This window comes from Pseudorasbora parva, chromosome 20 (assembly GCF_024679245.1).
Source record: "Pseudorasbora parva isolate DD20220531a chromosome 20, ASM2467924v1, whole genome shotgun sequence".
NCBI classification, from domain to species: domain Eukaryota; kingdom Metazoa; phylum Chordata; class Actinopteri; order Cypriniformes; family Gobionidae; genus Pseudorasbora; species Pseudorasbora parva.
In genome coordinates this window covers 34,622,600-34,638,177 of record NC_090191.1, presented here as the reverse complement: position 1 = coordinate 34,638,177, position 15,578 = coordinate 34,622,600, and the positions used below count along the sequence as shown (strand labels likewise).

The 15,578-nt window shown below is 36.5% G+C and overlaps 1 protein-coding gene across 1 annotated transcript in view; it reads left to right on the top strand.

Moving 5' to 3' along the window:
• stab2 (stabilin 2) overlaps positions 1–4,288 on the top strand; it is a 34,848-nt gene extending 30,560 nt beyond the window's left edge. The window contains exons 61-68 of the mRNA XM_067427990.1: positions 42–175; positions 274–439; positions 529–635; positions 860–976; positions 2,324–2,473; positions 2,563–2,811; positions 3,074–3,187; positions 3,693–4,288. Coding sequence (XP_067284091.1) covers positions 42–175; positions 274–439; positions 529–635; positions 860–976; positions 2,324–2,473; positions 2,563–2,811; positions 3,074–3,187; positions 3,693–3,752 — 1,097 coding nt within the window. The 3' untranslated portion in view covers positions 3,753–4,288. The remainder of the gene's footprint in view (positions 1–41; positions 176–273; positions 440–528; positions 636–859; positions 977–2,323; positions 2,474–2,562; positions 2,812–3,073; positions 3,188–3,692) is intronic.
• Positions 4,289–15,578: the final 11,290 nt, after the last annotated feature.

The window sequence follows — 15,578 nt, the reverse complement described above, 5'->3', positions numbered from 1 at the left end:
TTGGCAGCTCAAAGTTAATGATTGTTTCCCCATTGTTTTAGATAAAACATTAGGAGTTTTCCATCATCGTTCCTCAAAGGGAACATACAAATTCAACTACACAATGGCGCAAGAGGCCTGCAAGGAGGAAGGAGGAACTATCGCTACCTACACGCAGCTGTCATATGCCCAGCAGGTGCCGCTCTTAAAGTAATGCAATCATTTTAGGCTGCTGTACCATTAGGGCTCATTGTCTGAATGTTATTGTGTGTATTTTCTTTGTTTGTCCTGCAGGCAGGTTATAGCTTGTGCGCAGCAGGCTGGCTTGACAAAGCGAGGGTAGCGTATCCCATGAGCTTCTCTAACCCAAAATGTGGCTTTGGACATGTGGGTATTGTGGACTATGGTATTCGCAATAACCTGTCTGAGACGTGGGACACGTTCTGCTATAGAGTGAAAGGTAAAAGTCCTCAGGGATATATGTGAAGCTGTTCTACAAGTATACAGACAGGGCCAAGTTTGGGATTAGACGGATTGTGTTTGTTTCAGATGTCAAGTGTGAGTGTAAAACTGGCTACATTGGTGACGGATACTCCTGTACAGGAAACTTGCTGCAGGTTCTCTCAGCCAGACCAACCTTATCTAACTTCCTGTCTGTGAGTAGAACTTCAGCTATTGACAGAAATAATAATTTTGACTTGTCTCTCAGTATGTAAAAACAAACAAAAACTGTGCTGTAATGGACTAACAGTGGAAGTCGATGGGGCAAGGCATTCTCAAGGGCTTAAAATGCTTTTTATCTTAAAGCATATAAATGATTTATTTATGGGCATGGTAAATCTTCTAGAATGTAGATATATGACTGCTCTTTCTTTTTCAGCAAATCCTGAATTATTCAACTTCTGCATCAGGGAAAGTGTTTGTGAATCGCCTAAACAATATTACTGTCCTGTCCACTCTTTTTGTTCCTGATAACGATGGCCTCTATAGCAACCAGGTGACTCCCACATCCACCTTCTATACTTTTCATTTTTGTTGCCATTTGTTGTTAGCCTGACGAGCCTGACCCACATCAAGATGTTTGGTCTGGAAACTCACCATTGACAGCTCAATTCGAGGGGCGGGATAAACGGTTGTCTTTCAAATCCTCTCTGCTCACAATAGGATAGCGCTACAACCAACCAGAGCAACGTGAAGCAGAGCTAGTTGATAGATTAAACTTTCCCCGTATCCCGTCTGCAAAACTCTGAACACATCTTCCCTTCTTAAGAATGACTTCAGTGTCATTCTTTGTTCTTTTCTCAGAGAAAAGCTTAACTCCAAGTCTTCCAGAGTCGCGGCCAAAGCTGATTTGAAAGACCGCTGTTCGCCAGCTTCTGTGTTTACAATTAGCACGCAGAATCTCTCTGCCATCATTATGTTAAACCCGCTCCCACATTTGTTGTAAATTCAAAGTAATATGAATTTGAACTTTTAAAAAACTCTTTTAGCCCATAATTATGTTTTAAAGAGGAAAACATTAGGTGCGATATTATACAGACAACTTAATATTGTCAAAAATAATTGACTTTTATACTTTTTTATATCTTTATAATATTTGATTTGTATTAAGTTTATAGCATGTATTCTTTCTTTTACTTATTAGAGTAACATTAGATACATAATTGGTAAGGTTTTTTAATGTGTTTGAACTTTGAATATTAAAATATTATTAATTTAAAATAACTTATAATATGCTGATTTGGCGCTCAAAAACATTTTTCATTATTATTAATGTTATCAAAGCAGTTAGGCTCCTTAATATTTTTTGAAAGCATTTCCTATCGTATGTTTGTTTGTCATGATTTTTTGATGAACACAGAGGTCAAAAAAACTGTTTATATGAAATTGTAGTAATAATTTAAAAGTCTTACTGTCACTCTTCGTCAGTTTAATGCATTTTTGTTGAATAAAAATCTTAGTTTGTGTGTATTTTTTTAATTTTACTGATTCAAAATTTTGAACGATTGTGTACATATAAAAGATAAGTTTTCAAATGAATTTATTATTATTAATTAATTATAATTCTCCATAAAACACAGCTCTGATTGGTTCCTGCTGTGTCAGTAGCCAATGAGCTTTCTGTACAAATTACACTTTCCAAAAACCCTCCACCTTCCCCAGCTCCGGGGTAATTCATTAATGCTAAATAATACAGCAGCAGCATGTCTTGCTTGCTCACAGTAGTGTGTTGTGTATGTATTGGCAGTAGCATATTGTCATATCCATTACCATGCTAAACACTCTGAGGGTCATGACAGAAAAATTGTAAGAAATATTGTAATGTCCTTAATGTGTTCAACAGACTTTGAGTGGAAGAGACATAGAGCACCATCTACTAGATGGGAGGGCTTTGGTACTGCAGGCACTTATTAACATCACTCATGTCCGAACACGACTGGGACAGAGCCTGACCATTACCAGCATCCCGGATCTCCAGAACCCTCAAGTAATGGTGAGGATATAAGTTACTTCATTCTTATTTTGAATTATACAGACAAACTCTTTTTGATCTCCTTATCATCACTCTCTTGTCTCCTTTAGACCTCCTCTGGTTACATCAATGACCGTTATGTCATAGACTCAGACATTTTTGCATCCAATGGGGTCATCCATGTTCTCCAGGGCCCATTAAAAGCACCTCCCCCTCCCCCTCCATCCATCCACCCGGCTCATAAGGCCGGGATGGGCATTGGCATCCTGGGGCTCATCATCCTCATTGTAGCAACTGGATTTGTGGGATACAATTTCTATACTCATAAAACAAAGCCTTTCCAGTTCCACTACTTTAAGGTAATCTTGTTTGTGTTCACATTTAGATATTAAGGCTGTCAAAGCTCACTATTTACGAATAAAACAGTTTATTATTATCAATAATGTATTTATAAATTGAGAAGTTCAACAAAATGATTCTACTGAACACAAGCCACACAAATGATTTTGTGTATTAGAATAATTGCGATGAAACATTTTAATTGACAGCCCTATTACATAAACATCCTTTTTGTCTACATGTGGTGTGTTTATATAATTATTTTAATTATTATAATGTTAGGAGGAGGATGAAGGGGAAGATGTAAACCAATCAGAATCCAGTCCAAACATCAGTAATCCTGTGTATGACTCAAAAGCCACAAAAGAACAAACTCCACCAGTCAGTGAATCAAACGTAAGTAAAGCAGTTTGTTATCCAGCAAACACAGAACCTTCCCCTATCGTTCCCATATGGTTCACATGTTTTTGGGGACAATATAATCATATTCTTGAAACGTTCTCGGTAGGTTAGTAAGTAGCAGTGAAGGGTTTTTGTTGTTGTTGTTGTTGTTGTAATTTTCTAGGTTTTATTTGTATAACCATAAACTAACATTTCTAGAATCTTTTTTTATTTTGGTTAATAACTTTTATTAAAATAATCTGTACAGAATATTCTATAATGGTTATTTTTGTGGTTTTACTAAAGGAAACCTATACATAATGTACTCTAGCGGTTATTTTAAGGTTAAAACTAATGTTCTCTGAACATTTTGGGAACCAGTTGTTAGCTAGCTATAAGTTTATGATTGGTTAAATGCTGGGAATTTGTGTCATGTCTTACAAGACTATAATCGTTCCTTAAATTAATGTGTACACATGTGATGTTCATTAAAATAGATCTGTTCTGTCTTTTGTAAAAGGGTGAAGACAAGCATCAAGTGATTTCCAGTGGATCCTATGACCTTCTCCAGGACAGCTGAAATCACAGTCAGGGATATGCAATGTAATTATTTAAATGTCCAGCAACCAAGCAGTCGGACATTCTGGTGCAGTTCTCTTTGAGAACACGAGAGGACACTGAAGTGATGGGACAGGCGAATGCTAGCGTAGACTAGGAAATCAATCTGAATCTACTGAGACTGTATATGCATGTTTTATGCTTTGGATGAGAGAAAGTAATTAAATGTGTGTAAATGTTTTGAACTTGTTTACCAGCAGTCTCTGAATTCTGTTGTACTACAGGCATTAATAATGTCCAACACACAATGTGAAAATTTGGGGGGGAATATTTGGGAAATAAAACAAAAGGTGTGAAGGAGTATTTGGGGTTACAATCTTTGACACATGCTTAATTATCCAAAGCACCTTAAAGTACATGCACCTGAAAATAATTTTCTGTTGAGTAAAATGTGAAGAATTCACATGCTTTGCCTATGTGGAAAATGTGTTCAGTTTGCACTCTTGATAAAAGTTGTACACAAAAAAATGCGTATTACAATAATAAAAAATTAAAAAATCATTGACTTTTAGCCTTGACACCTTGAATAAAGGTAAGAGTACATTCTTTATTAAGAACTGTGTAAAGATTGTCTGTTGAAACCATTGAAACCCTAGTCAATGCATGATTTGGTGTGCAAGTTGTGTTTTTACCTTTTCTTAAATTATAACATTTTCTCTCCTTAGACTCTCTTCTCTTTTTCAAAATGCTTAAAGGGATACAAAACAAAAAACAAAACAATATGCAAGTTTATACTTTGGGCATGTGACTGAGTTAAACCATGAGTTGAACACATCAGACATTTTATATGTCTTCTTAACCTATCAGTTGGAAGCTTATCTGTATAATTTACTGAAACTATGCTGTTAGCTGTTCGAAACCTTGCCAAAAATCAAAAAAGATTATAAATCTCAGTCCTCTCACCTTACTAACCACCTAAGGTTTGTTGTGGTTTCATTAATGATAAGGATAAACTTATTGACCACAAGAGGGAGTTTACAATTACCTATTTGTTAATTGCCTTATACACGTTTAACACATTTTGCTTTTGTATAAAAAGGTATGTCGTATTGGAATATAGTAAATGAGCCCATTTAAAGCAACTTTGAATCTGTTGGCAGTCGCACTAAAATACATGACTCATTTTAGAAACTGAAGTCCAGTTTATCATCCGCTCCACTAGATGGCAGAAGCTGGCTTCACTTTAACCCCGAGTCTATTCAGATTCTACTTTGATAGATTACTGTCAACTATGACTGTCAACAATCAACTTTCAGACGCCACGCCACACACAGTTCATGTCCACGTGAGTCATGAAAACACTACATTTGCATCCGTGGCATTTTCGTGATGCGTCCCCATAACACGTTTATCAAAAAGTAGATTTTTACGGTCTATGTTTTGAAGACTAACGATTAGGGTGGCAGTTAATCGGAATGTGTTTCACCCTTGTTAACCAAACTGTAACTTACTCAGCTATGAATTACAGCAGCAGTTGATGAAAGATGTAAATATCTATATATGTACGGTATGCTGCCTTCACGTGCTATCAGAAATGTCCGTAACGTTACTTCTCTCTTATGAAGTCGTGATTACGAGCTCGAATTTTGACTTGAAAGGGCGTTCATCTTTTAACTAGGAAACTAACGTATTTAGTGTATATATATATATATATATATATATATATATATATATATATATATATAGAGAGAGAGAGAGAGAGAGAGAGAGAGAGAGAGAGAGAGAGAGAGAGAGAGAGAGAGAGAGATGATCTTTCTGTATCAATGACATGACGTTATGCACATACACACATAAATATAAACGGTAAGCACAAAACGCAAAGTATATATATATATTTTTATCCACTTTGTGATCACGTTTTAACATGTTTATGAATAATCTGGTTTTGGTGGGTGTCTACATGCTGTCAAACAATGTGAGCGATTGCAAATTTGACCAATGACAGTTAAGAATGGCGACGCCTCTCGCCTGGATTGGTTTGTTTCCCCTAAAGGGCATGGCATAGTTTTTAACCAATAGCAATGCCGAAAAGATAAAGAAGGGCGTGTCCGTTTGACAGGTCGCTTTCTCTGATCCAAAAGTGATAAAATAAATATTGTCTATTTGTTTTGTCCATTTTGTTATATTTGTTTGAACACGTCATAAGAAAAGTCATTTATTTGTTTAAATGTATACATTTCGATAAACCATGTCCTTTCAGAATCCTGTTTTTTAGTTTTCTTGTTACTTGTCAACAAATTGGCTTCTTGCATGTTAGTTATGGCACACATTTAGACTTTGATTTGGTATGCAGTTTTCTGTGTAAACAAACAAAAGTATAAAAAAGTAAATAAAAAGTAAAATTACGTCAAATTACTACTACTTTAATTTGAGAATTTTAGCTTTTGTTCCACCTAAAAAAATGTTTTTATACCTTAAGCACCACAGTAATTTTTTTATGACTTTTAGTCCAAAAAGGTATATTTAAGTTATTGTCTGTATATGCATAATGAGTGCCATGTCATTGATACATAAATTTCACTACTTTGAAATGTCTTTAACATAGTGTCACATTTTTTTGCATCTAAATTATATACATTTAATGTAATTTGTTTTTTTTAAACTGTACATATGGACAATGCCTGTTTATTTTGGTTTCCTGTAGAGAATACGGGATGTGTTTGGAGCGTACAGTCATCAGAAGCAGAGCTGTGGGATGTGTGGACAGACGGTCACTGTAATGATGGACGTCTGCTCATGGACAGGTGAGACTTCTGACGCGTGAATGTGTGCTGTTTGGTGTTTAACATGTAGGTTCCTGTCGGTTTCTTTTTGGAGGGTCACTCCTTCAAAAGGCAAATCATGGGAACCTAAGAAGCTGGGGAAGGGACGGCAGGTCAAAATTTGTATACAGCTAAATTTTCCCAATTTTATCAAGAAGCATAACCGCTGCTGGACATTGTGGCGGGGTTCGGGGGGGGGATCCGAATCATCCCCGCCCCTTCACACATACATCATTCACTCGTATCGCGGAGATCTGGCTGGGATCGAACCAGCAACCTCTGAACCCATGAGGCAGCGCTCTTACCTGTGAGCCACAGATCTCTTGTAGGAACATGTGCTGGAACTTATATTTCACTGTTCACCTGTGTGATTTTACAATAAACCAGTTAAAGCTTTGACAGAGTCTCTGTCGTTTGATTGTCATCTCAACACACCAGGATGGGGTTTGAACCCACACCTCTATCGCAGCCTTGTCCACAACCAACGTGTGTTTAGCCACTGCACCACTGAGGCTTTCACACTGAAGGAAGGCGTTTGGGACTCTTTGTTGGTTATAATGACATTGATTTAATGTAAAGAATATTGGGGTTTGAACCCACACCTCTATCGCAGCCTCGTCCGCAACCAACGTGTGTTTAGCCACTGCACCATTGAGGCTTTCACACTGAAGGAAGGCGTTTGGGACTCTTTGTTGGTTATAATGACATTAATTTAATGTAAAGAATATTGGGGTTTGAACCCACACCTCTATCGCAGCCTCGTCTGCAACCAACGTGTGTTTAGCCACTGCACCACTGAGGCTTTCACACTGAAGGAAGGCATTTGGGACTCTTTGTTGGTTATAATGACATTGATTTAATGTAAAGAATATTGGGGTTTGAACCCACACCTCTATCGCAGCCTCGTCTGCAACCAACGTGTGTTTAGCCACTGCACCACTGAGGCTTTCACACTGAAGGAAGGCATTCATGTTGATATAATGACACTCATTTATTGTAAACAAAAGTGAGATTTAAACTCAGGACTGGATGAAGATGAAGATGATGTAACACTTTATCCACTGAGTCTGGATGTGTTTTATGAAAACCCAGACAAGACATGACCATATTCAAACTGCTGAGCCAACCGCTACTATACAGTATGTTGTGTGTATGCTTTCTAAGCACGTTTTTTTTTTTTTAAAGCTTTTATGATTATTTTGACCAAATCACTGTTTCAAATTGTGTCAAACTGGCCAAGTCATGTGATTTCAGAAAAATAAGGCTTCATTACAACAGAGTGCTAAAAAAAGTCATCCTTTTGATGATTTGGCTAGGTGGATCTGATCTGGTGAATCCACTAACCAGCATCTAATATAGGATTTTAACTGATCTCAGGTCAGTTTTATAATTTAGGTTAATTTTTAATCATAAACGAGTGTATAATGGAAAAATGCAGAGTGAAAGTTAATGAGTTGGCCTGATCAAGTCTTTTTTTTTTAACACAAAAGCCTAACAAATTAACACAATACAGATTATACAGACACTTCCTATTTAATTGTATTTAATGATTTGTAAATTACATTTTCAAGAAAACATTTGCATGTTTGGACTGTTCTTATGTGTGACTGCATTCACACATTTTGACCAGCAGATGTCCGCAGCATGCCGTGTGTGGAGCGCTTGTCAGATTTTTTTCCCACTCACAAATGTTTGTGCCTTCAAACAGACAAAGACATTCTCTTGTGACCAGAATTAGAAGAAGATATAGCCAATCTTATCAAGATTTGGTACACCGTCGACAGGGCACCAGATGGTAAGAACGTTTTGTTTTTGCATATTGTATTTAGGTAAATGAACCACGTCAGCTTAGGTGACATACTCAAGGAGTTTGAAAGACAATCGTTTATCCCGCCCCTCGGATTGAGCTGTCTATGGTGAGTTTCCAGACCAAACATCTTGATGTGGGTCTGGCTTGTCAGGCTAGTGAGTATGAGGTCTCTACAGAACAAAAGTGGGAATTTCTCAATTTGCTGCATTTTCAAACTGGTGGGTGTTTCTAAATCATGCAATGAAAATGATACCCCTTACCTGACCCCACTCCTAAACCATCAGCGTGACGTGAGCAATTCGGGTAATGCGATCAAAAGCATCTGTTATGGCCTCATCCACTGATCTGTGATCACCGATCATATTTCAGGTTGATTCGTTTTTAAATGCTCTATAAACCATTTACTTAAAAATATCAATAAAAATGAACCTGAATGTCCTCTACCTGCAACAGTGTTTCACTCATTCAAATCAATGTTTTGAATGAATCAGTTGATTAAATGAGTCACACTTGTTTCCTAAAAGAAATAAAGGTCATTTATTGCCTTCTACTGGTGTATCGATCTAACCTACAGAAAAAAGTTGATGTACAATCCCCACCACCAATAATCTGACAGTCTGTCTGGAATGCGCAAACACAGACATGCAGTGTGATACAAACGCTGAAAACTCCCAATGCCGTTGGACTGAATATCAGTGCTCTCAGAACCCTGGAATTAACTGCTGTATTAATATTTATCTACTGCATGTATGTATATATTTCAGTGCATTTCCACCCCTAGGGGATATTTTAGAAATTAAGGTACATTCACAGCGAAATTAATTCTTTACATGACTGGAAATAGGCGTACAGCTTTACCAACGGAGAAAAAGGTCTTCGCTCCTGCTGTTTTTCTGAATTAATGCAGGTGTTTTTGATCAGGTTGGAGCTAAACCTAAGGGAAGTGTCTCATCAGAATCAGGATTACACATCACTGCTTTATTTATTTATATATGCTTGTCTCTTTGCACCTTCTGCGGTATTTAAATGGAATGCAAACACACTTAATGTCCACAAGGGGGAGCTGACACTGATCAGATCTCACTGCTGTGCCTGGAATATTCATCAATAGAAACATGTTAGAGCAGCGGTTAGTTTGTGGTTTATAATGCATGTCATTTTGATACAGGCTTCATACAAGTAATTTATTAAATCAAATAAGTCAGAATTGTAATATATAAAGTCGCAATTGCGTGTTATGAAGTCAAAAATCGCGCAATTCTAACGACTTTTTTACTCAGAATTGTGACACTTGAAATAAAATTCCCAATTCTGAGGAAAAAATGACTTTTATTTCACAATTCTGACATTATATCTCAAAATTCTGATCTATAACGCGCATTTTATCTTTAAAACACGCACTTATGACTTTATATCTCCCAATTCTGACTTTATAACGCACATTTAAGGAATTAATTGAGGTACATTCACACTGAAATTAATTCTCTACACGAGAGAAAAGCATCATACAGCGACCTGCATATTATTAGAATACATTTGTTTAAAACTCGACAGTGAACAAACATGATCATATTAAATAACTGACAAATAAACATCAACAAACAAGAAGATTGTCTTGAGTTTACACTTGTGCCCGTGCCGTTGAGTTCAACACATTTATTTGTCTTACCGCATCAGTTGAGATCTGTAACATTCACAGACTGCTAAATTCACGTTGTTTTGCTAATTATGGTCGAAACCCACAAAAAAAGATTGGTTTTCAAATCAACTCCTCTACGACTTGCTTGCTACCTCGAGGTTAGTCATTAATTGACCACACGAGGGAGCTGACGAGCACTCATTATTTCATTTGACATGATATTTAATCTAAATAACACGGTTTTGCATTGAGTGCGTAAGTGGTAAATTAGACTAGACGTTTTGGAATTAAGCCAGTGACCAAATTTTTACCAAAAGTCTATTGGGGACTGTAAGTCGTAATGTAGAAACTGAAGTGCAGTTTTTCATCCGCTACACTAGGAGGCGAAGGCGGCTTCACGTTCTGCCTGACACACCTTCAGGTGCTTGAGGTGCTTGACAACACGACGCTTTCACAGTTTCACAACTCGTGTGGACTTGAGTACAGAATGATTCTGCAAATCACAGTTCAGTGACAGACTTAATGTTTCTCAACAACACTCAAAGAAACTAAAACCGACACACGCTGTGATTTAGTTCAGGAATCGAGTGTCACGGAAGCGACGCACCTGTAAGTATCCTTTTTATACACTGCAGTTCTCTTGTAAAATAACTTGTACACATGGGTAACTACATGGGATCGTTATCCAAGTGTTTGTTTGACAGCTAAGCTAAGCATGTTTGAAGGCATTTGAATCTTCTATAAAGGGTTAGCACAGGCTTTGTTTACATGAGTTACATTCTGAACTGACAGAGCTTCAGGAGAACCAGTGGTTTAGTAGAGCTGCAGTGCTTTTGCTCCAAATGAAATCCATAAGATATTAAACCATTTGCAGGAAACCTGACTTTTTACTGTTGCTTGTTGTGAAGGACAATCTCATTTTAACTCTTAATGGACAAATCTTTATAATAATACACTGAACCAACACACATTTGTTTTGTTCAATATCATCATAAACAAAAACAAAAAAAATGTTTTCACTTTCCTTTAATCCCTCCCTATTATAGTCTATGCTACTCTAAGCAATGCCTTAAATGTTGTATTTTGAGCACTTTTGTGTTTATATTTGCCTCATGATGACGAATCGCTTGCTGTATTCTTCATTTGTGATTCGCTTTGGGCAAAAGCATCTGCAAAATGAATAAATGTAAATGTAAATATCCTGCAGCAAAAGAACCGGAGGCCGAAACACAGAGAGAGTTTAAATAAGACAGTAGAATGAACCAAAAAGATTATTTTTGAGACAGCATTACTAAAGTATTATATACTTCGCCATATTTGTACAGCATTATAGTTTTAAGAACAATTACAGCCATCAGGATTTTGCATCACTTCAGGCTGTGTAATGTTGGTTTGTTTAGCAAAGAATAACTTGAATGAATAACAGGAAGTGTGTATGATTAATGAACCACCAGTTTATCCAGCTCTGGTACATATCATTGTGTCAGTTAATTTAATTTAAAAATGTTTTTATTTATTTTATTTAAACATTAACTTTTTTTAATTGGATTTTAATAATTAAAATTTGTTTTAACATTTTAATAAATTGTAATCGTTTTTAGATGGTTTTAAAATAAGATGTAAATGATTTTCTATTTCTAAATTCTAATTTTATTGAATATTTTTATATAATTTTAGGATGTAAATTAGTTTTTTTTTTTTTTTTTTTTTTTTTTTTTTAAACATGTGTCTATGGGTTAACCTCAAATTAAACAAAAGAACAGTAGTTAGTGTGAGATGGTGTTGGTCCAGTGGTCAGAGCTCATGGTGTGAGAGTCAAGCCTGACGTAGGAGACCAGGGTTCAAATCCCTCCACTGCTGCAGTTTTGTGCAATTCAGAAAAAAAACCCTTTTTTTTCCTTTTTTTTTTAAAAAAAAAAAAGAGAAAAAAACTTTTTTTTTCTCTCTTTGGTATATTCCTCCCTTTTCTCTCACCTCACTCCTCTTGGCACGCCCCTCTTTCATCTTGGCATGCCCCTCTTTGCTCGTGATCCGACCTTTGTCTCACATTGTGGTTGTTTCACCGCCCCAGGTATGTGTTGGTCCATGTCTCTCACCAGTCTGTTTTATCATTTCTGGTCCGTGTTTTTCTTGGCTGTGTAGCCAGTCTGTTATACCGCCCCAGGGTTCTCAGTCTCGTGCTGAGCCTCAGGTATCTACCTTTGCCGCCCTTGATCGGTGTACCGCCCCAGGTACTTTGCTGTCACCACAGCTTTCTTTCTCTGGTGTGATACCCACACACCGAGGTGGGGTTCGAACCCATGCCTCTATCGCAGCCTTGTCCGCAACCAACGTGTGTTTAGCCACTAGTGCCATCGTGGCTTTCACACTGAGAGCTGCAGTTTGGGCCACTTTGTCTGATTCCACAACAGCAAATTAACTTAAGAAAGAGTGGGAATCGAACCCGGGTCGCCAAGATGAAAGCACAACGCTTTAACTGCTGAGCCACCGAGTCCGTGGAGTGTTTGGAGTTCTGGACAAAGTTTTATTTAGAGCATTATTTTAAATAATGAAAAACACTAACATTTGTGGGGTTTGAACCCAGACCTTCATGAATGATAGACGAGCGATCATCCACTGAGCCACAGAGATTTTGTGGCTTTGACATTGGTGTTTTTGGATGTTTATTTTAACGGCAGCATCAATAATTTAACATAAGTAACAGCAGGATTTGAACCCGGGTCTCCGGGATGAAAGCGTAGCACTTTAACTCCTGAGCCACTGAGTCTGTGGAGTGTTTGGTGTTCTGGAATTAATTTTATTGAGAGATTTGTTTTAAATAATGAAAAACACTAACATTGGTGGGGTTTGAACCCAGACCTTCATGAATGACAGACAAACAATCATCCACTGAGCCACAGAGATTATGTGGGTTTAGTTTTGGTGTTTTGGGGTGATTTTTTAACTGCAGCATCAATAATTTAACATAAGTAGCAGCATGATTTGAACCCGGGTCTCCAAGATGGAAACACAACGCTCTAACTGCTGAGCCACTGAGTCTGTGGAGTGTTTGGTGATCTGGACAAGGTTTTATTAAGAGCTCTTTTTTAAATAATGAAAAAAAACCTTTAACATTTGTGGGGTTTGAACCCAGACTTTCATGATTGATAGACAAACAATCATCCTCTCAGCCACAGAGTTTGAGTGGTTTTGATGTTTTCGGATGTTAATTTTAACGGCAGCATCAATAACAGTTTAACATAAGTAACAGCAGGATTTGAACTCTGGTCTCCAAGATGAGAGCGAAAGGCTCTAACTCCTGAGCCACTGAGTCCATGGAGTGTTTGGTGTTCTGGATGGTAGCTTTGACCTTAAGAGCTTTGTTTAAATAATGAAAAACCCTTGCTTTTGTAGGATTAGAACCTGGATTTTTATGAATGCTAGGTAAGCAATCATCCACTGAACCACGGAGCTTATGTGGTTCTGGCTTTGGTGTATTTTGATATTTATTTTAATTGCAGCATTAACAATTTAACATAAGAAATAGTGGGATTCGAACGCAAGTCTGCAAGATGACAGCGCAACGCTTTAACTCCTGAGTCACTGAGTCTGTGGAGTTGTGTGTTCTGGACTGGCCTTTATCGAGAGCTCTGTTTTAAATAATGAACACATGTACATAACAAATTTAGTATTTGAACCCATGCAACTCTCAGTAATCCAAGATTAAAACACCAAGACTTATCTTCTGTGCAACTGAGTCTGGTTGTTTTGGATCAGGCTTTATTGAGAGCTTTGTTTCATTTAATGATGTAAATTGCGGGAGTTGAACCTAGACTTTAAAATGTTAAGACAAACAATTATCCTCTGCTCCAGTCTGATTTAAGGGTCATTAGATTTTAAATTTAGCTACAATATTAATTACTGCAGCCTTTGAACATTGATTTCATGGAAGATTTTGACCTCTGAATCTGTTAGAGCATGTGTGAAGGGTGTCATATTTGTCATTTACAATTGTCATTAGGAACTTTATTAATTCTTCAAACTCAAACTGATATGTAACTAACATTATTTGCTCATTTAAATAGTTTTTATTTATTTTAGATAAAGAGTCCATCACACCTGCCTGGAAGTCTCTAGTAATCCTGAAGCCCTTGATTCACTGCTTCAGGTGTTTTTGATCAGGTTGGAGCTAAACTCAGGAAAGTGTCTCATCAGGATCAGGATTACACATCACTGCTTTATTTGAGTCTCTTTTTTTTTTTTTTTTTTTTTTTTTTTTTTTTTTATTAACAAAAAACTGCAAAATACAAAACTCTCGTAGGGGAAAGATAATATACATACGTATATACAAATGTAAAAAAAAACAAAAAAACAAAAGGTAATAACTAAACAGAAAACAGCAAACAACAACAATAGAGGGGTTACTTAAAAACAAGTCAAAGGCAAGATGGCTAAAGATAATAAAAATAACATTTGGAGCAACACACACAAAGGGAGATTAATCAAAACAGCAATTTCCTAGATATTTCACTGCACATTTTTCTTGCGATTTTAGTTGATTTGATCTTTTCCAGTGAGGTAAAAAATAATTTAAAATCATTTATAAACCAAACAAAGGAAGGCTTAGAAGATCTCCACTTACTGCAATGAATATGATATTTACCCATAAGAATAATCATATTAACTAAATCTGATACTGATGAATCTATGTTATCCATATAAAAGAGGATGTGTGTCAAGGTAAGAGTAGGGATATTATCCATCTTAAGTGACATCCAATTGTGTAGCTCGGACCAGAAGCTATTGGACACAGGGCAAAAAAAGAACATGTGTTCCAGAGTCTCATCAGTCATCTCGCAAAATGCACAAGGGTCTACATCAAATTTAAATTTTTTCCTAAGAAAGTCCGCAGCCGGATATATCTTATAAATTATTTTAAAGTGGGTCTCTTTGACCTTTGGGGAAATGGGCCATTTAATGAATTTAAAATGTGTTCTTCCTATGGACAATGCACCTATATTTGGAACCTGTACACACAATCCTCTGTTATAATCAAAAAACAGTTTAGATCTTAAAGCATCATTAATAAATTTATTATTACATTTATTGTCAACTAAAGTACAATCATTGATAACTAAATGTGGTAAAATTGATAAGGGTCTTGTTTTTGTATATAACAATATGTTTTGAATTAACTGTAATAAAGGTATCGGTATTGCTTTACGTATCTTATTGTATTCACTATATGTACATTTTAAATTATATTTGTCTAAGAAGGCTTTATATTCCAACAAGTTTCCATTATCATCTATAACATCATTCACAAACACAATGCCCTTTTCATACCAATCATATCTGAACAATGATTTTCTATTGATTATAATGACCCTATTGTTCCATAAGGTGGATCCGTGTGGAGAAAAATTATGATTTGAGTCTCTTTGCACCTTCTGCTGAATTGAAATGGAAATGCAGACACACTTAATGTCCACAAGGAGGAGCTGTTACACTGATCAGATCTCACTGCTGTGCCTGGAATATTCATTAATAGAAACATTAGTTTTAATAGCAGTGAGTTGTTTGTAGTTTGCATAATGC